Source organism: Cherax quadricarinatus, chromosome 28, assembly GCF_038502225.1.
Source record: "Cherax quadricarinatus isolate ZL_2023a chromosome 28, ASM3850222v1, whole genome shotgun sequence".
NCBI lineage: Eukaryota > Metazoa > Arthropoda > Malacostraca > Decapoda > Parastacidae > Cherax > Cherax quadricarinatus.
In genome coordinates this window covers 3,367,022-3,387,073 of record NC_091319.1, presented here as the reverse complement: position 1 = coordinate 3,387,073, position 20,052 = coordinate 3,367,022, and the positions used below count along the sequence as shown (strand labels likewise).

Genomic DNA, 20,052 nt, shown 5'->3' with positions numbered 1-20,052 from the left:
GTTACTTACCATATGTTTCCCCAAGCTGCTATAGCTCTTAGCTGGCGATTGACGTAGCTTAGAGCAGCTGCTCCTCTCATACATACTCTCGGTACAGGGAGTATCAATGCCATTATACAATTGATAAGAATTGACAAAGGACCCGGTGAGCAAAACATAAGAACATAAGAACATAAGAACGAAGGAACACTGCAGAAGGCCTACTGGCCCATGCGAGGCAGGTCCAAGTCTCCTACCGGCTTAAGCCAATGCACCCAACCTAGTCAGGTCAGGTCACATTGACTTAAGGGAGGAACACGGCAACCGACCTGTTAGCACAAGCTATCAGGTCTAACTCACACCCACCCACATCTACTCATGTATTTATCCAACCTATTTTTAAAGCTACACAACGTTCTGGCCTCTATAACGGTACTTGGGAGTTTGTTCCACTCATCCACAACTCTATTACCAAACCAGTACTTTCCTATATCCTTCCATACACCGCATCTTGTCTCATAAACATACAGGAATTCACATTTTCCCATACGATTTAGAGACTGCCTTTCTTCTTTCCCCCCCTCTGCTTCCTTCTTCCCCCCTCTGCTTCCTTCGTCCCCCCTCTCCTTCCTTCCTTCCCCCCTCTCCTTCCTTCCTTCCCCCTCTCCTTCTTTCCTTCCTTCCCCCCTCTCCTTCTTTCCTTCCTTCCCCCCTCTCCTTCCTTTCTTCCCCCCTCTCCTTCCTTCCTTTCCCTCCTCTCCTTCCTTCCTTAGCCCTTCTCCTTCATTCCTTACCCCTTCTCCTTCCTTCCTTACCCTTTCTCCTTCCTTCCTCCCCCCTCTCCTTCCTTCCTTCCTTCCCCCTCTCCTTCCTTCCTTCCTTCCCACACTCCTTCCTTCCTTCCTTCCCCTCTCCTTTCTTCCTTCCCTTAACCCCTCTCCTTCCTTCCCTTAACCCCTCTCCTTCCTTCCCTTAACCCCTCTCCTTCCTTCCCTTAACCCCTCTCCTTCCTTCCCTTAACCCCTCTCCTTCCTTCCCTTAACCCCTCTCCTTCCTTCCCTTAACCCCTCTCCTTCCTTCCTTCATTCCTTCCCCTCACCTTCCTTCCTTCCTTCCCCCTCTCCTTCCTTCCTTCCTTCCTTCCCCTCTCCTTCCTTCCTTCCTTCCTTCCCCTCTCCTTCCTTCCTTCCTTCCACCTCTCCTTCCTTCCTCCTCTCCTTCCTTCCTCCTTCCTTTCGCCTCTTCTTCCTTCCTCCTCTCCTTCCTTCTTTCCTCCTCTCCTTCCTTCCTCCTCTCCTTCCTTCCTTCCTTCCTTCCTCCTCTCCTTCCTTCCTTCCTTCTCTCCTTCCTTCCTTCCTTCCTCCTCTCCTTCCTTCCTTCCTTCCTCCTCTCCTTCCTTCCTTCCTTCCTCCTCTCCTTCCTTCCTTCCTTCCCTCCTTCCTTCCTCCTCTGCTTCCTTCCTTCCTTCCCTCCTTCCTTCCTCCTCTGCTTCCTTCCTTCCTTCCCTCCTTCCTTCCTCCTCTGCTTCCTTCCTTCCTTCCCTCCTTCCTTCCTTCCTTCCCCCTCTCCTTCCTTCCTTCCCCCTCTCCTTCCTTCCCTTAACCCCTCTCCTTCCTTTCCCCCTCTCCTTCCTTCCTTTCCCCCTCTCCTTCCTTCTTCCTTCTCTCCTTCCTTCATGCAGGAGCAGCTCTGGGTTTGCAGGCCCTCCCATGCAAGCTCAACTTTCACACGTAAAAGTGTAATTTTTAACAGTGTTTTTCAGGGCGGGAAACTAGAAGTTTATGAATGAAGAGTTCCTTACAATACACTGATAAAACTTTTATCCCTATTCCACCACTTCTTGTTTCGAAGATTCCCAAACACACAACATGGCAGCCCCTTGCCACTTGGTTCCCCCTTGTCACTTGGCGCTTTGCCACTTTGTGCTCCAAGCAACTGACCGAATTGGCAGTTAGTTCGTGAGTCGTTACTACCTTCCGCTGTGGTTAACGTCTTCACCTTTGCTGCCTCCGCCAACTTTTCCCGAGGCTGTCTCATCAAGGCAATCCAGGATCACTTCTCTGCTTAGCTTGTCAGTCCGGCAGCTTATGGGAAGTTGGTGGTGTATTGTTCTTTGTTGTATTATCTGTTGTATTGATCTGTTGCTGTGTTTATCTTATTGTATTCCTCTGTTGCATTCATCTTGTTGTACTGATCTCTGTTGCTGTGTTGATGTTATATTTCTTTGATGTATTGATTTTTGTTCTTATATTGATCTTTGTTGTATTATTACTACTATTATTATTATTATTATAATCAAAACTAAGCGCTAAACCCACAAGGGTCATACAGCGAGTGTTGTATTGATCTTTGTGTTGGTTTAATGTCTTTGTTGTGGTTATTTGTGGTGAATCCAGCCGTATCGGTGTATTGATTATTGTTAAGCTGTGTTGTGATGAGCTTCACTCTCTTAGTAGTGGTAGCCATGGACTTGAAGTGCTCAGTGTTGAGGATGGGAATTATGTTCTCATCCTCGACTGTATAATCCACCCACATGGGTGGGTAATGTTGGACTAGGATGGGGGAAAATGGGGAGGCAATCAGTTTTGATCAAAGGAACGAGGTAGGATCCACTTCCTTGGCTTAAGAGTCTTCACTGGCATTAAGGAACATCTCTTGAATTTAGAGAGCCCTGTCAAGTTCTTTCGCTTGTAGAAGCATTCATCTCTCCTTGAGATATGCAGTTATGGCTTAGATTGTCACAAGAGGCAGAGGTCTGAGTGTAATGTGTAAGATAAGAGAAGGAAGTGGTATAGATACATTGAAGGGTGTTGTGGAAAGAGGATGGGGGAGGGGGTTGTAAGTGGCTAGTCAGAGCAAGTGGTGAAGGAGTTTGTGAAGGTAGGACAGGCTTGCTGTGACTTAAGCAAGGCAGTGGGAGTGTGGGGACACATGTATTTCAATGGTAGACATAACAGTTGTCTATCTGTGGTTGGTTAATAGTAATTTATGAAGAAATAGTAGTGCTTTTGTTTGGTCTTGCAGTGCCAGGTTTTTGAATTCCTTGGGGGTGAGATGCAAGAGTCGCAGGGCAGCTGCCAAAGGATATGGAAGATGTGGGATAGTGAAGGTAACAGATGAAAAGTAGGAACATAATCTGTGAGACGAAGGTTAAATGAAATCATATACCCTCCCTGAACCACAATCAATCTTAGTGCAGCATTCAGCGTTAGCACGTCCCGGAGACTTCCTCTTGCCCTACTCCATTTATGAGGATGACGCCTCCAGATTTGGCTAAGCTAGACTTGGCAAAACCACCTGATTAGACTAAAGCACTGATGAGTCCCTCAGACCAACTGATTACATTTCAAAGAAATTTATGGGGAAAGTTAAACCATCTGTATGTACCTTGTTAATGCATTGTTAAAAAAAATTAATACACCAATTCTCAAAGCTCCTGTAACCCTAATAACTTATACTATATACCGAAGCTAGATAAATATAGCGAGAGAAAAATAAAATGCATTATGGCACTCGGAAAACTCAATCCAAAAACCGTGGTTTGTGTTTGTCATACAAAAATAATGCAGAGATAATGCATAATAAATGTAATAAATACTAAAATAAAATAACAATGTTAATCTCTGATTTAAATTTATTATAATTTATAAAACAAATTTAATACACTGTACAGTAACTTCAAAATATTCAACCTCGCTGCAATGGGCCTCAAATCCACATGTACATCGCTGCACACTCGCTTTCCAGAGCAGTGAGGTTAAATTATTTATCAATAATACTTGTCATTTGTAAGTTTAAAATAGTAACAGTACTCAAATAAATAAGTTTGAATATGACATGAACATCCATAGACAAAATTCATATTACTAAAGCAAGAGAAGTTGCTAGGACTGGTTTAGTTGGGTAAAACTTTGAACAATAATAAAGGAATATTTTAATATGACTAAGTTAAACAGGAAAGTATACTAGATAAAAAGTATATATGTATTACAATAATCACAACTAAGTGCTAACCCACAAGGGTCTATATAAAATAGATAAGATAATAAATATATGTATATTTAATTAATCATTTTTTTTAACTCGACATTCATCTCCTGCCAAGACAGGGGTGAAGGTTGGTGAAAACTTTCACCAACATTCAAATCTTCATCTTTCCAGAAATGTGCAGCCATAACCAGATTATGCCTCCAAGTGCGACATTCCCACCCTTCCTTCAGGGTGCATGCACTGCCTTTCTCACCTCCAGGACTCTAGTCTGACTAATCAGTTTTGCTGAATCCCTAAGTGTTACTTTGCTCACACATCAAATCATAAGTTGCTTCTCACTATCTAACATGCTCACACACATCTGTTGTATGTCCAAGCCTCTAAAATTCCCACACGCTTGATAAAACCTATGCACGTTCAACTTGGTAACATCTGCATAAGTCTCGCTGTTAGTTCAATAATTTACAACCCACATGTAGGGAATGAAGGTCGAATGATTTATTCTGTGATGTTGTGTAGTTATTTCCAATATGCAGATTAGTCGTGAACTGCCACCCACACAAGCCTTATTCCTCAGTACTACTGTCTATTTTTTTTATACCATCTTTTCTCTACCAGCAGTTTTATATCCAAGGCAGAATGACCTAAAGAAAAAAAAGCACATTCACCATTATTCCCTTGCTATTATAGAGGGCAACTCAAGCACAAATGATGAATGTTGTTTTCCTTCCTCAAGCTGCTGTACCTTGGTAGGAAATGGTAGACATGTTAAAAGAGAGAAAATGACTGAAGACTTCACGATAACATACATTAAAAAATAACAGTTACTAAGATAATGTGCCTCAGAGCTGGTCACTCAAGCATATTAAAACCAAATAATAACCAAATCTGTTTTCTCTAAAATAACATGGTAATCTAAATAGTTAAATAATTTAAATTATTTGAATATATGTTCACACAACTATCAAATATTTATTTCTCAAAATCAAAACAGACTAAAGACAAACCATAAATATGGACAAAAGAGAAAGTTGAAAGGGTCATGAATGAACCAATAGGTCATGTACTTGATTTTAAAATACAGTGGTATCCTGAGTTTCGAACAGTTCCCAACTCGAACAATAATGTAAGTGTATTTTTGTACGTGCTTTTGTAAGTGTATTATTGGGGTCTGAAACGGACTAATCTAATTTACGTAATTCCTTAAGGGAACAAATTTGTTCGGTAACGGCACTCAGCCTTTTGGAACAAATTATGGCTGAAACTTGAGGTACCACTATGCTCTGATTTAAAATAAGCATTGCATATTTTCTGCATAAATTTGTACATACAGTATTATTATTTTCCACTACTGCATGTTCATCTTTGCTTGTTTCCCCTCTGTTGAAAATATACTCTAGTTGCCAAGAGAAGATTATTAGCATTCTTTTTGTACCACTCTCTGTTATATTCCTTATGCACCTCCTGATGGTCATCCAGAAATTTCTTATAAAACTCTGACATTTCATCTGCTGATAGGCTTTTGCGATCCTTTGTGTCATTTCCGTACTTTTCCCTTAAACGAACTCTAATGAACTCTTCCTTCAACTGAAAATAAATATGTAGTCATGAATAACAACTACAATTAGTAAGATTACATTGCATGAATAAATGGTGAATACTTCCCAGTTTATGATTACTCCATTATTAATGGGCCTACTGGCCCATCCTAGGCGAGTTTTACTCATACATATAACTCGGGGCAAGTTAGTGCTATATAATGTACTGTATTCCAAAAAGATCTACAGGATACATAGTATACTTTACAGTTGCATGCTTTTTTTATGTTTTTATATTGATGATGAATGAAAAAAAAATGATTAAAAATTCAAAGTAACATATTACGTTTGTGGAGATGAACGCTAAACCTGTTGGCATAGTACAGCATCTGAGGACATGGAAAGCAATCAAGTTCGCTCCATGGAAAGAAAGATTTGGTCCAACACCTCACCATCATCAAGGAACCACTTTTGAGGGGTTAACAAAATATTGATGACTACAGTAGTTACAAGAAAATGTTTCTAAATTAAAGCAAATAAAATCTGCCTTGGTGGGAGGTGTCAAGTGTGTTAAAATTATTTTTTTCAACAAACTGACTGTATCCCACCAAGGGTGATGTAAAAAGAAAGAAAAACCCAAAAAAGAAGAAAAAAACTTTCATCATTCAACACTTTCACATCACTCACACATAATCACTATCTTTGCAGAGGCACTCAGATATGACAGTTTAGAACTCCCTCCAAACTGCCAATATCCCAAACCCCTCCTTTAAAGTATAGGCATTGTACTTCCCACCTTCAGGACTCTAGTATAGATAACTGGTTTCCCTGAATCCTTTTACAAAATATTACACTGCTCAATCTCCAACAGCTCATAAAGTCCCAAAAATCATTCGTCTCCACTCCTATCTAACATGCTCACACATGCCTGATGTATCTTCAAGCCCCTTGCACACACAATCTCTCTTACCCCATACCTCCATCCTTTCCTAGAAAAAAACCCTAGTCCCTCCTTCCCTCCAATACAGATTTATACACCCTCCAAATCACCCTATTCTGCTCCATCCTCTCTAAATGACCAAACCACCTCAACAACCCCTCCTTAACCATCTGAATAATAATTTTAGTAACTCCATACCTAATTTCCACATTACGAATTCTCTGCATAATATTTATTCCACACATTGCCCTTAGACATGACATTTCAACTGCCTTCAGCCTCTTTCTCACTGCAACATTCACAACCCATGCTTCACACCCACATAAGAGTGTTGGTACCACTATACTCTCATACAATCCCTTCTTTGCCTCATGAATAACATTTTCTGTCTCCACAAATACCTAAATGCACCATCCACCTTTCTTCCTTCATCAATTCTATGGTTTACCTCGTCCTTCATAAACCCATACGCTGAAAAAGTCTGCTCCCAAATATCTGAACACTTTCACTTCTTCCATACTTCATTCCTCTAATGAGATAAACAATTTTTGTTTACCTAACTTGTTTGATACTCTCGTCACCTTACTCTTATTTATGTTCACTTTCAACTTTCTTCCTTCATGGCATATTGACAATACTGTACAGCCTCTCCCCACTTAGCAATGAACTCGTTAACCAACAAGTCAGACTTATGACAGGCTCTCTAGCCATTATGCATACCTAAATAATGTATATTAGAGCTGATTTCCTCTATTCTGTTTATTACAATATACAGTGCACTACTGTACAAACATTTAAAAATATACTAAATATGTTAAAATGGTGCAAGGGTGACATTGAAGCAATATCAAAGACAGTTAACATAATCCCACTACCATTATAGTATGCTCCTTGTTTAGCAATGAATTTGTTTACCGACGTGGTGTCAGGAATGGAACTCTGTCGTTAAGTGAGGAGAGGCTGTATTTATTTCAGATCAGAAACTTCAGACTAAATATTTGCTACCTTTTTAAATTTTGTATTATGATCTTTCCAAAACGTCTGATTCCATTCTTGTGTTTCAAAGCGTGCATCTCGATACTGGCGTTCAAGAGGAGTCTCGTTTGGTGGGATGTAAAACTTGGTAATCCTCAAGTTAGATTCTGGGTCAGGTGGGCCAATGCAGTCACACTTTACTTCCTGTGGATCAATCGGTACTGCAGTATGATTAATCTCTTTCTCCTGCAAAAAAAATTATCAAAATATAACAAATATCATTCCTATAAATAAAAAAAATGTCCTTTTGAAACTTAGTAATAGATAAATTGCAATTACTGTGCCAACAGTAATTTTAATTATAAACCTGCCAATAAAATAAGGAATAGATTGTATATATACTTAAATATCAAATCCAGTTAGCCAAAATCTCTTGATGAATTCCTTTTGAAAGCTGATAAAATTCAATTAAAAGTTAGCTTCATCTAGAAGATGAGTTCCCTGCTCTCTGTTTCATATACAAATGTGTTGAACAAAATTTTATAAGAAAAAATATTAGACACATTTTCCGGATGCCTAAGCATACAGAATAAAAACTGCAAAGGTCAGGAGTGAAGCATATTATAAAAATATTAGTAGCATTTAAACTCTCTGGATTTCCTAAGATCTCAAGGAATGCATCTCCAATGAGTATAGAGAGATTACTGTACATATTATGTATGCAAGTACTATACATATGTTATACGAGCCAAACATCTTCACTGATCTCTTTTTTTTTTTCTATTTGATGGGTTTATTTAAGAGAGAATACAAAAAATTTGAATTTTTCCATCAACCCTTCTGTGCAGAGCAATCCTCTCTGGGCCAATTTACAGTAATTACATATTCAAGCAATAGTGTGTTTTCCTTACCTTGGATTTTTTACTCTTTCTATCTCTGATCACCGATGCACTGCTTGTTGATTCAGATGCAAAGCCACAAATTGGCAAAATTTCCACACTGTGTCTTTCTAACATCAGTGAACAATTCCGAGCATGCAGTCCAAGCATTTTCCTGCAAAAGTTAAAGTTTATTACAAAGTGTCTTGTAGCTCAATTGCCAGTGCACTCAGCTCACACATTGAGGTCCTTGGTTTGATCCCGGTATGGGTGGGAACATTAGGATGTATTTCCTTTAGACACCTGCTGTCCCTATTCACCTAGCAGTAAGCTAGGTATCTGGTGTGGGTTGCATCCTGGGGACAAAACTGACCTAATTTGCCCAAAATGCTCTGCATAACAAGGGGCTTTTAATATAGTATGTCACTGATGTCAGCTAGGCCTCCATACATTGTACCTGGAGTTTACCTGGAGAGGGTTTCAGGGGTCAACGCCCCCATGGCTCGGTCTGAGACCAGGCTTCATGGTGGATCAGGGTCTGATCAACCAAGCTGTTACTGCTGGCTGCAAGCAAGCTGACGTACGAACCACAGCCAGGTTGGTCAGGTACTGACTTTAGGTGCCTGTCCAGCGCTTTCTTAAAGACAGCCAGGGGTCTATTGGTAATCCCCCTTACGTATGCTGGGAGGCAGTTGAACAGTCTTGGGTCCCGGACACTTATTGTGTTGTCTCTCAGTGTACTCGTGGCGCCCCTGCTTTTCATCAGGGGAATGTTGCATCTCCTGCCGAGTCTTTTGCTTTCATAAGGAGTGATTTTCGTGTGCAGGCTTGGTACCAATCCCTCCAGGACGTTCCAAGTGTATATTATCATGTATCTATCTCAAACCATACCCCGGCCGGGATTGAACAATCGTGTCATTACGATTTAGTGAGTCATGTATCTATCTCGCCTGCGTTCGAGGGAATACAGATCAAGGATCTTCAGCCGTTCCCAGTAATTTAAGTGACTAAAAATTTTTCATATTAGGGATCAAATGCATGTTTTACTGAAGATGGATAATTCAGTGCATCACATGGAACAATTGACAAAAACTTTACAATGTCAAATTACATTGTAGGACCTGTAACAAGATATACTTTTTTCCAGTGAGGAAAAAAAAACTATGGTACTTTTTACCCATCAAAGCTCTTGAAGCTAAGATCATGCCAACCAACTGACTTGTGTTTATTTGGGTTAGTATAATTTCATGACTACTTTTGTATAACAGATTTTTTCCCCTCAAGGGAGGTTCCTTGATGCTGGTGAGGGGCTCTTGAACTAGGGAATTGTATCTGTGCTTCGGTTCCCTGAATTGAGTCTGAATACCTTCCATCCCCCCTCACATGCGCTGTATAATCCTGCGGGTTTAGCGCTCCCCATGATTATAATAATAACAGATTTTTATAATTACGCTAAACAGTCTTTAAAAGATGTATAATGGTGATAAATTATCCAACCGTGGATAACCCAACAAAACTACAGTATATACAGTAACATTTATTGCTATTCATCATGCATGTCTCATGAGAGAATGAGGTTCCCCCATGGGAGAATGAGGTTCCCAAATAAAAAATATTTATAAAAACATTACTCGTAGGTGTGAGACATAAATATATTGTGAATAATATTCTCACAAACCTCGTATTATGACCAAGCAAGTTTAGGCACAGGTACACGTAAGTACAACAATCATTATACATAGTGTAAATTTCCTAGAATAAATTACATTTATATTTATTATTTTACTATAATCAGCATGTATTTACCTATTTTTCCCTGGATCAGCAATGTACTTGATAAACCCTGATAACGTGAGTTAGTATTTTAAAGAGACGTACACCTTACTTGAAGGTTCCTGGTGACTACACTAGATTTATCGAGGTGAGGCGCCTTGAAATAGCTAGGTTCATGCCTAGAGTTAACTAGATCAGTGCTCTACTTCCTCCTCCTTGCTGCCTGCCAAGTGTCCCAATAATCTTTGTCATTGTTGTTGTTTTCGTTAGTGTTGGGGTTGTTAAGGGCCACCAAGGTAGTGTCTTTGTTGTTGTTGGTGTTAGGGGCCACTGACAGCTTGCACTGGCCGCAGACCTACCTCTTAATAATAATAATAATAATATAAAATATCTTTATTTCTGCAAGTACATGTACAAGGTATACAGGCCTAGCTGACATTAATGATATACTACTATACAGAAATCCCCTTGTTATGCTGAGAATTTCTCGCAAATTAAGATAAGATTTCGTTCGGATTTTTAACCCCGGAGGGTTAGCCACTCAGGATTACCAAAGAATGTCAGTGCGTCATGGAGGACTGTCTAACTTCTATGTGCGGGTTATTTGTGTATCGTTCCAGTCACGGTATTGTGCCTTTTTTTGTTACTACTGTAACTTATTTCCACTGGGGTCCTCAATCTTGTCCCTCAGGATGCGACCCACACCAGTCGACTAACACCCAAGTACCTATTTGCTGCCTGCAAATAGGTACTTGGGTGTTAGTCCTAAGAAGCAAGATCGCCACCCATCTAGATACCCATCAGTTACACAACCCAGGGCAACATGGGTTTAGAGCAGGTCGCTCCTGTCTGTCCCAACTACTGGATCACTACGGCAAGGTCCTAGATGCGCTAGAAGACAAAAAGAATGCAGATGTAATATATAGAGACTTTTCAAAAGCCTTAGACAAGTGTGACCATGGCATAATAGCGCACAAAATGCGTGCTAAAGGAATAACAGGAAAAGTTGGTGGATGGATCTATAATTTCCTCACTAACAGAACACATAGAGTAGTAGTCAACAGAGTAAAGTCCGAGGCAGCTACGGTGAAAAGCTCTGTTCCACAAGGCACAGTACTCGCTCCCATCTTGTTTCTCATCCTCATATCTGACATAGACAAGGATGTCAGCCACAGCACCGTGTCTTCCTTTGCAAATGACACCCGAATCTGCATGACAGTGTCTTCCATTACAGACACTGCAAGGCTTCAGGCGGACATCAATCAAATCTTTCAATGGGCTGCAGAAAACAATATGAAGTTCAACGATGAGAAATTTCAATTACTCCGATATGGTAAACATGAGGAAATAAAAACTTCAGAGTACAAAAATTCCTGCCACAAAATAGATCGAAAAACCAAAGTCAAAGACCTGGGAGTGATCATGTCGGAGGATCTCACCTTCAAATACCATAATATTGAATCAATCGCATCTACTAGAAAAATGACAGGAGAACCTTCAAAACTAGGGATGCCAAGCCCATGATGACACTCTTCAGGTCGCTTGTTCTATCTAGGCTGGAATATTGCTGCACACTAACAGCACCTTCCAAGGCAGGTGAAATTGCTGACCTAGAAAATGTACAGAGAACCTTCACGGCGCGCATAACGGAGATAAAACACCTCAATTACTGGGAGCGCTTGAAGTTCCTGAACCTGTACTCCCTGGAACGCAGGCGGGAGAGATACATGATTATATACACCTGGAAAATCCTAGAGGGACTATTACCGAACTTGCTCACGAAAATCACTCACAACGAAAGCAAAAGATTCGGCAGACGATGCAACATCCTCCCAATGAAAAGCAGGGGTGTCACTAGCACGTTAAGAGACAATACAATAAGTGTCAGGGGCCCGAGACTTCAACTGCCTCCCAGCATACATAAGGGGGGATTACCAATAGACCCCTGGCTGTATTCAAGCTGGCACAGGACAAGCACCTAAAGTCGGTACCTGACCAGTCGGGCTGTGGCTCGTACGTTGGATTGCGTGCAGCCAGCAGTAACAGCCTGGTTGATCAGGCTCTGATCCACCATGAGGTCTAGTCACAGACCGGGCCGCGGGGGCGTTGACCCCCGGAACTCTCTCCAGGTAAACTCCAGGTAAACTCCAGGCAACACTGAACCTGTACCTGTGCACGCCAGTAGTTGCGTTAACTGTTCCCAAACTACAATATCACCAGGCTTGGAAAATTTGCCCCTCAAGGAAGGTTCCTTGATGTTGGTGAGGGGCTCTTGATTTAGGGAATTGGATCTGTGCTCCAGTTCCCCGAATTAAGCCTGAATGCCTTCCACATCCCCCCCCCCCAGGCGCTGTATAATCCTCCGGGTTTAGCGCTTCCCCCTTGATTATAATAATAATTGGAAAATTTGAAGCTGACTGGATCAGACATTTTGCAGTTTAAAACGAAAACTTTGGAGGAAGAAAAAATCGGGTAACCACAACAAGGTACCACATCAGAGATACCTGTTAATGATTACAGGATGACACTTGGTTTAACAGATTGTGTCATAATGTTTTTTTATCAAGTTATCTGACGTAACCCACATGCGGGATATAACTTTTATCAGCGATGGGGGCGTTGCTTTCTGATAAACAGATGCTGCTCGTGTTTGCAGGGGCTCTGTCTGTCTGTCTGTCTCTCTCTCTCTCTCTCTCTCTCTCTCTCTCTCTCTCTCGCTTAAACGTGCAAGTGTATGTACTCGCCTATTTGTGGTTGTAGGGGTCGATACTCAGCTCCTGGCCCCGCCCGTGTGTGTGTGTGTGTGTGTGTGTGTGTGTGTGTGTGTGTGTGTGTGTGTGTGTGTAAAATTGGAGTCAGGAGGCACTAATGGATGTCACTGAACTCACGAGCTACTAATGTTATGTCATATAATCGTCCATGACGTCAGGTGTAGACGGAAGGTAAAGGTTTAGGGGCTCCTTACTTGCTTCCTGCCTAGTAGAATAGGAGATGAGGGACTAGCTGTTCCCTCACATGCTTCTTGCCTAGTAAGGGTAGCAGGTGAGGGACTAGTCCCCTCACCTGCCTCCTGTGATATGAAAACCGAGTTGTGGGGGATCGGGGGTGTGTCTAGACCCTTCGCCTGCCTCCAGATAACCTTACTGAAGGTTCACACATTCAATGTGGGGAGAAACGCCCACCACACAGCCCAGTTTTACCCCTGATTCCGTGCTGCTGCCATCATGGTAGGTCCGCTCCTTCCCAACACACTGACTGGCCAACACAATCCATTTTTTCCCTCCAGGACTAGTTTTACTCGTTGATTCTAGATCCGTTTTTGGTTCTCTCCCAACACGTATGGTTAAAATTCTCTATGGTTAGTGCCATTTTTTCAGCACAATTTCAGGAATAATCAAACTAGGCGGCTAGTTGACGCTATACACACCATACATTTGGTTACTTTTATTCATTATATATGAAAAAAATGGAACTGTACGAATTTTAAAAAATGTTGCAAACGCAGTTTTCTTTTGCAAGCTTGATATGATAATGATGACATACTACTATATAGAAAGCTGCCGTGTTATGCAGAGCATTTCGGGCAAATTAGGTCAGTTTTGTCCCAGGATGCGACCCGCACCAGTCCACTAACACCCAGGTACCCGGTGTAAGGAAATACGTCCGATGTGTCTATCCTCACCCTGATATCCGTCGTACTACATTCATTACCAGTCTTCTTGTACACTTTCATTCCAGAAACCTTGAAGATTTTTCATTGCCTGGGTGTCTTGCTCAAATAACTTTGTTCATCGCTCACTACACTAAAGGTTTTCGGGGAATAAAAATGGACGCTAATGTAAAAAAAATGCATTTTCAAGGACGAGAAATATGCCTTTACAAAGCTTAAACCCCCAAACGTTTCATCCATTCCATAACATAAAGTCAGCCATTAAAGTTTGAAACCATTCAAAAACAGGACATTCTAGATGTTTAGTGAAAAATTCCGATGTACCATTTCGAAATTAACACTGGGGAAAAATGGCACCTGCACTCTCCACTGACAATAACATTCTTCCAAGTAGGATACTTGAGTTTTTAATGGAATAATTCTCTTCTGTTCAGCTTTAGAGGTAATCGCCTGGAAGCCAAAATCTGGAACATCCCCTGGAAAACTGAACACATGCCAATTGTTCCATGAACTTCACCCCCAGTTATAGTTGAAAATTTGAAGCTGATCACATAACGTGTTCAGAAAGTTAAAAAACGACTCTTTGGGAGAAGTTATTAGATGAAAAAAATGTGTTTACAGGTAATAACTGGTGCCACCAACGCTTGGGCAGCTTAATCTAGACAGTAGGGAAATTTGTCATTTGTGACGTTAATCCTTTACATTATCATATATTAAGGCATTGTTGGATTTGGGTAAGTTAGTGTGAATGAGTTATTTACAAGATGCCAGGTAAGGATATTTGTCCGTAATAGCTGGTATTGTAGCCCTGTGGATAAAATATTAATATTTCTTGAATATTTGTGAAGTTCTCTAAATTCATTATTTTCTCGCATTTCAGCACATAATGACGCAGGCTGTGAGGGTACCTTTTCTGGCAAAGTTTACATTTAGTTAAGGTTACATCAACTGGCTGTACAAACTCCCAGAGGTACCTGTAGCCCTTAATCAATTTTCCAGAGCATTTATATTAATTATGAAATATGGAGACCAGAACTACATCAATAGTCGGTGATGGTGCCCTGAGATCTAATTGATGTCCACAGACCTATAGTGAACCAGGGAACAGTACAGACAGTGACGTCCCCACAGAGCTATAGTGAACCAGGAGACAGTAGAGACAGTGATGTCCCCCAGAGCTATAGTGAACCAGGAAACAGTACAGGCAGTGACGTCCCTAGAGCTATAGTGAACCAGAAACAGTACAAGCAGTGACGTCCCCAGAGCTATAGTGAACCAGGAAACAGTACAGGCAGTGACGTCCCTAGAGCTATAGTGAACCAGAAACAGTACAAGCAGTGACGTCCCCAGAGCTATAGTGAACCAGGAGACGGTATTGGCAGGGATGTTCTCAAGAGCTTATAGGGAATCAGTAGATAGTGCTGATACAGATTTCGTGTCTACAGAGAGCAGTACAGTTGGCGGCGGCGGCGGCGATGCTGGTGGCGGCGGCCGTGGGCCAGAAACCAGAACTGCCAGACATCTGGACGGTGGTGGAAGATTCTTACGATTCTGATGTTACCGTCACCTTCGCTTCCCTGGTGGGTTCCCACTTCCTTAGTGGGTCCCCGCTTCCCTGGTGGGTGCCCGCTTCCCTGGTAGGTCCCCGCTTCCCTGGTGGGTCCCCTCACCAACAGAGGAGGTCCCCACTCTCTCATGGTTCACTACCTTTGCAACTTGATCACGATTCTGACCAGATATAGACATGTAACTTGCTCGGCTATCAAAGCTTTGGGGCCCAGTCCCTGGACCCATTATATACCTCTGTAATCTTTTGACTACCACCCACAGGATGGGTCTGGGGTGCATCATGAACATATTAAACTAACGCCTTTTTCAGTGTGTTCTCAAAAGACACAAACGTCGGAAAACTAAGTAACTTGGTAAAGAGCCGACGTTATTTTTCAATGGTCTTTTCAATTCTGTTATAAATGCACGTTTACACTTATTAACCCAATCTATATTTCTTTTACTGAATCATACCACTTTATACCTGGAGTTTACCTGGAGAGAGTTCCGGGGGTCAACGCCCCCGCGGCCCGGTCTGAGACCAGGCCTCCTGGTGGATCACAGCCTGATCAACCAGGCTGTTGCTGCTGGCTGCACGCAAACCAACATACGAGCTACAGCCCGGCTGATCCGGAACTGACTTTAGGTGCTTGTCCAGTGCCAGCTTGAAGACTGCCAGGGGTCTGTTGGTAATCCCCCTTATGTGTGCTGGGAGGCAGTTGAACAGTCTCGGGCCCCTGACACTTATTGTATGGTCTCTTAACGTGCTAGTGACACCCCTGCTTTTCATTGGGGGGATGGTGCATCGTCTGCCAAGTCTTTTGCTTTCGTAATGAGTGATTTTCGTGTGCAAGTTCGGTACTAGTCCCTCTAGGATTTTCCAGGTGTATATAATCATGTATCTCTCCCTCCTGCGTTCCAGGGAATACAGGTTTAGGAACCTCAAGCGCTCCCAATAATTGAGGTGTTTTATCTCCGTTATGCGTGCCGTGAAAGTTCTCTGTACATTTTCTAGGTCGGCAATTTCACCTGCCTTGAAAGGTGCTGTTAGTGTGCAGCAATATTCCAGCCTAGATAGAACAAGTGACCTGAAGAGTGTCATCATGGGCTTGGCCTCCCTAGTTTTGAAGGTTCTCATTATCCATCCTGTCATTTTTCTAGCAGATGCGATTGATACAATGTTATGGTCCTTGAAGGTGAGATCCTCCGACATGATCACTCCCAGGTCTTTGACGTTGGTGTTTCGCTCTATTTTGTGGCCAGAATTTGTTTTGTACTCTGATGACGATTTAATTTCCTCATGTTTACCATATCTGAGTAATTGAAATTTCTCATCGTTGAACTTCATATTGTTTTCTGCAGCCCACTGAAAGATTTGGTTGATGTCTGCCTGGAGCTTTGCAGTGTCTGCAATGGAAGACACTGTCATGCAGATTCGGGTGTCATCTGCAAAGGAAGACACGGTGCTGTGGCTGACATCCTTGTCTATGTCGGATATAAGGATGAGGAACAAGATGGGAGCGAGTACTGTGCCTTGTGGAACAGAGCTTTTCACCGTAGCTGCCTCGGACTTTACTCTGTTGACGACTACTCTCTGTGTTCTGTTAGTGAGGAAATTATAGATCCATCGACCGACTTTTCCTGTTATTCCTTTAGCACGCATTTTGTGCGCTATTACGCCATGGTCACACTTGTCGAAGGCTTTTGCAAAGTCTGTATATATTACATCTGCATTCTTTTTGTCTTCTAGTGCATTTAGGACCTTGTCGTAGTGGTCCAATAGTTGAGACAGACAGGAGCGACCTGTTCTAAACCCATGTTGCCCTGGGTTGTGTAACTGATGGGTTTCTAGATGCGTGGTGATCTTGCTTCTTAGGACCCTTTCAAAGATTTTTATGATATGGGATGTTAGTGCTATTGGTCTGTAGTTCTTTGCTGTTGCTTTACTGCCCCCTTTGTGGAGTGGGGCTATGTCTGTTGTTTTTAGTAACTGTGGGACGACCCCCGTGTCCATGCTCCCTCTCCATAGGATGGAAAAGGCTCGTGATAGGGGCTTCTTGCAGTTCTTGATGAACACAGAGTTCCATGAGTCTGGCCCTGGGGCAGAGTGCATGGGCATGTCATTTATCGCCTGTTCGAAGTCATTTGGCGTCAGGATAACATCGGATAGGCTTGTGTTAATCAAATTTTGTGGCTCTCTCATAAAAAATTCATTTTGATCTTCGACTCTCAGTCTGGTTAGCGGCTTGCTAAAAACTGAGTCATATTGGGACTTGAGTAGCTCACTCATTTCCTTGCTGTCATCTGTGTAGGACCCATCTTGTTTAAGTAGGGGCCCAATACTGGACGTTGTTCTCGATTTTGATTTGGCATAGGAGAAGAAATACTTTGGGTTTCTTTCGATTTCATTTATGGCTTTTAGTTCTTCCCGCGATGTACAGAATGTACAGAATGTACAGAAAAAAAAGGCTGCAGGATGTCTCTTAGCACAAGGCCATTTAAATGTCTCCATATCCCTGACCGATTTTCACTAACAAAACGATTGCTACATTCTTCGCTTTAATGTGAAAGATTTCATGTTTCAAATAATTATTAAAGACACTGTACCAAAATCAGAGTGGGGGAAATCCAGCACACGGGTTCGATCCCCCGTACACTTTAAGAGATGAATACGATGCTGAATTGTTGGAAATCACACACTACTTTTTTTTTGCCCATCCATATTTCAGTTCATCTGTCTTTCTCTTGTTTGCGATCAAGAACATACTGACGCTGGTCAATATGCTGTTATGGAGGATCGAGTATTCATTCCCTGCGCTGAATGACTCTCATGAATTTAGTGTTTCATGAAATACAGCAAAACTCTGTCTCGTATTAACCTGCGAAAGCCATTACTCTCAGCATTTGCCCATGACAAATTTAACAAGAAGAAAACACATTGTAGAACGAGCCAGTATCTGGACATCGTTTCGCTCCGTGTTGAACTTTATCGAGACGTGACTTAAACTCTAGAGTGAGACGTCGTAGATAAAGCTTTACAAGGGAAAGGTCGTCACATTAACATTAAAAGCGCGTCTTTCTCTTCCTTGTTGTCAACATTACGCCATTAGACACAAACATTTTTCGCTTGCATTCTTTATTGATCTTCAGGAACCCGGAGTTACTATGAACGTGGATGAGCTGTATGACATCGGGGAGGAGAAAGGAGTATTGAGGATAGTAGACCACGGCCACTACTCTAAGACCAACTACTACACCCTGACCCAGCAGACTTATGTGGTCCAGGACCGAAAGTGCTCTGTGGGATCGTGAGTTTTAATTCTTGTTTAATCATTCTTGCTTTCCTTTAGGAAAAACGTGAATATTGTTACGGTTTATTTCTCTCCTCGGTTTCTGTCGGATGTATAAGCTAAAATATTTAATATATTGCCCTGATATCAATGCGTATTTGAACGTGCAAAAGGAGTTTTGTGTCTTAGGATCATAGAGCATGTGGGCTACCGCATCTGGGGATGGCTCTACGATGATTCTCACTCCTCCGAGGGCAAACAGAACTTCCTCTTCGGCCCCTCTGCTCTCCTCAGGATCGCCAGGGACTACAAGGATCAGGCGGCAAGTAGCCAGACAGAACCAATCACTACTACTACTACTGCTACTACTACTATACTACTACTACTATTACTACTACTATTACTAATATACTACTACTACTGCTACTATACTAGTACTACTACTACTGCTACTATACTAGTACTACTACTACTGCTACTATACTAGTACTACTGCTACTATACTAGTACTACTACTACTGCTACTATACTAGTACTACTATACTACTACTACTACTATACTACTACTACTACTACTACTACTATCACTACCACCACCACTTTCCCACACAGACAATACTACTCTCCTTCACAGACATCACTTACAATTACCCTCTCTCACAGACACGACTACCCTTCCACAGACGACCATCTTAAATTATTTTCGTACAGAGCCCTTTCACTTGGCTAATTCTTTTAATATAAGTATTTCGTAAGACTCTTTCGAAGCTTAATACTTTTTGCATAATTTCTGTATATTACCTTTTCCTTTAAATGTTTTTATAACAATAGCTTTGCTAAGATAATTTTATTTTTGTAATAAACTACTTTGTTGATGGTTCTATATCTCTAGTTGGCAGAACTGTGTATTTCCAAAGACTCTTACACTTTTTACGTCAATGATTAATAAAGTCATTCGTGGGTTTAAAAGTTTTAATGCAGCAGCCAACAAAGGTGTGACCAAGAGCTTGTACTCAACGAAATCATGAGCAAAATTTTCAAAACGAGCTAAATGCTCTGCACAGAGCTGAACTTTGTCCCCCAAAATATTTTGTTCTGCAGTTTCTGTCTTTATTTTCATACCTGTCCTCAGAACGCTGTTTCGTCCAACTGGAACTCAAAACTAACAAATTGATCTCGTTCACCACCTCGAGTAATGCCGTTTCCCTCTCCTGCGCAGGATTACATAGGACAAACTCTAGTCCGCGGAATTATGGCTGACCACTGGGTCATCAAACACGATGACAACCACACCCTGGATTTTCACTTCGCCATTGATGATTGGCTGATGCCTTATGGACACGAACTGGAGGGAGTGAAACTGGCGGCGCCGCTCCTAGTCAAGGTGAATTATTATTATTATTATTATTATTATTATTATTATTATTATTATTATTATTATTATACGCACCACATTGCGTATAAATAAACT

The 20,052-nt window shown here is 41.7% G+C and overlaps 2 protein-coding genes across 8 annotated transcripts in view; one reads left to right on the top strand and one right to left on the bottom strand.

The window, feature by feature from the left end:
- Positions 1-20,052, top strand: part of LOC128693147 (uncharacterized) — a 60,784-nt gene that overhangs the window by 9,964 nt on the left and 30,768 nt on the right. The window contains exons 1-5 of one of the 4 annotated variants that reach the window (XM_070089322.1): positions 13,156-13,300; positions 15,189-15,323; positions 18,442-18,599; positions 18,771-18,903; positions 19,801-19,965. In XM_070089322.1, coding sequence (XP_069945423.1) covers positions 13,298-13,300; positions 15,189-15,323; positions 18,442-18,599; positions 18,771-18,903; positions 19,801-19,965 — 594 coding nt within the window. In that variant the 5' untranslated portion in view covers positions 13,156-13,297. Of the gene's footprint in view, positions 1-13,155; positions 13,301-13,409; positions 13,432-15,188; positions 15,324-18,441; positions 18,600-18,770; positions 18,904-19,800; positions 19,966-20,052 lie in introns of those variants that run through there. The other 3 variants (XM_070089323.1, XM_070089324.1, XM_070089325.1) reach the window with 3 other exon arrangements.
- Positions 3,596-10,366, bottom strand: Coa8 (Cytochrome c oxidase assembly factor 8). Of its 4 annotated transcripts, none has more exons than XM_053782747.2 (4): positions 10,107-10,366; positions 8,334-8,475; positions 7,453-7,626; positions 3,596-5,556 (listed from the first exon to the last, which is right to left on the bottom strand). In XM_053782747.2, exons 2-4 carry the CDS (start codon positions 8,469-8,471, stop codon positions 5,329-5,331), a joined length of 540 nt encoding a protein of 179 aa, XP_053638722.1. In that variant the 5' UTR covers positions 8,472-8,475; positions 10,107-10,366; the 3' UTR covers positions 3,596-5,328. The 4 variants fall into 4 exon arrangements, with proteins under 4 accessions (XP_053638722.1, XP_053638720.1, XP_053638718.1 ...); XM_053782745.2 differs by having other exon boundaries at positions 7,453-7,668; positions 10,186-10,364; XM_053782743.2 differs by having other exon boundaries at positions 7,453-7,668; positions 10,107-10,363.

Bases quoted from the DNA above. Each gene is read 5' to 3' on its own strand.
- Coa8 (XM_053782745.2), bottom strand. From the start codon at position 8,471: ATGCTTGGACTGCATGCTCGGAATTGTTCACTGATGTTAGAAAGACAC. The intron at 7,669-8,333 runs GTAAGGAAAACA...TTTTTTTTGCAG, and splicing joins GAAAGAGTAAAAAATCCAAG to GAGAAAGAGATTAATCATAC. The intron at 5,557-7,452 runs GTAGCAAATATT...ATTTATTTTCAG, and splicing joins ATAATACAAAATTTAAAAAG to TTGAAGGAAGAGTTCATTAG.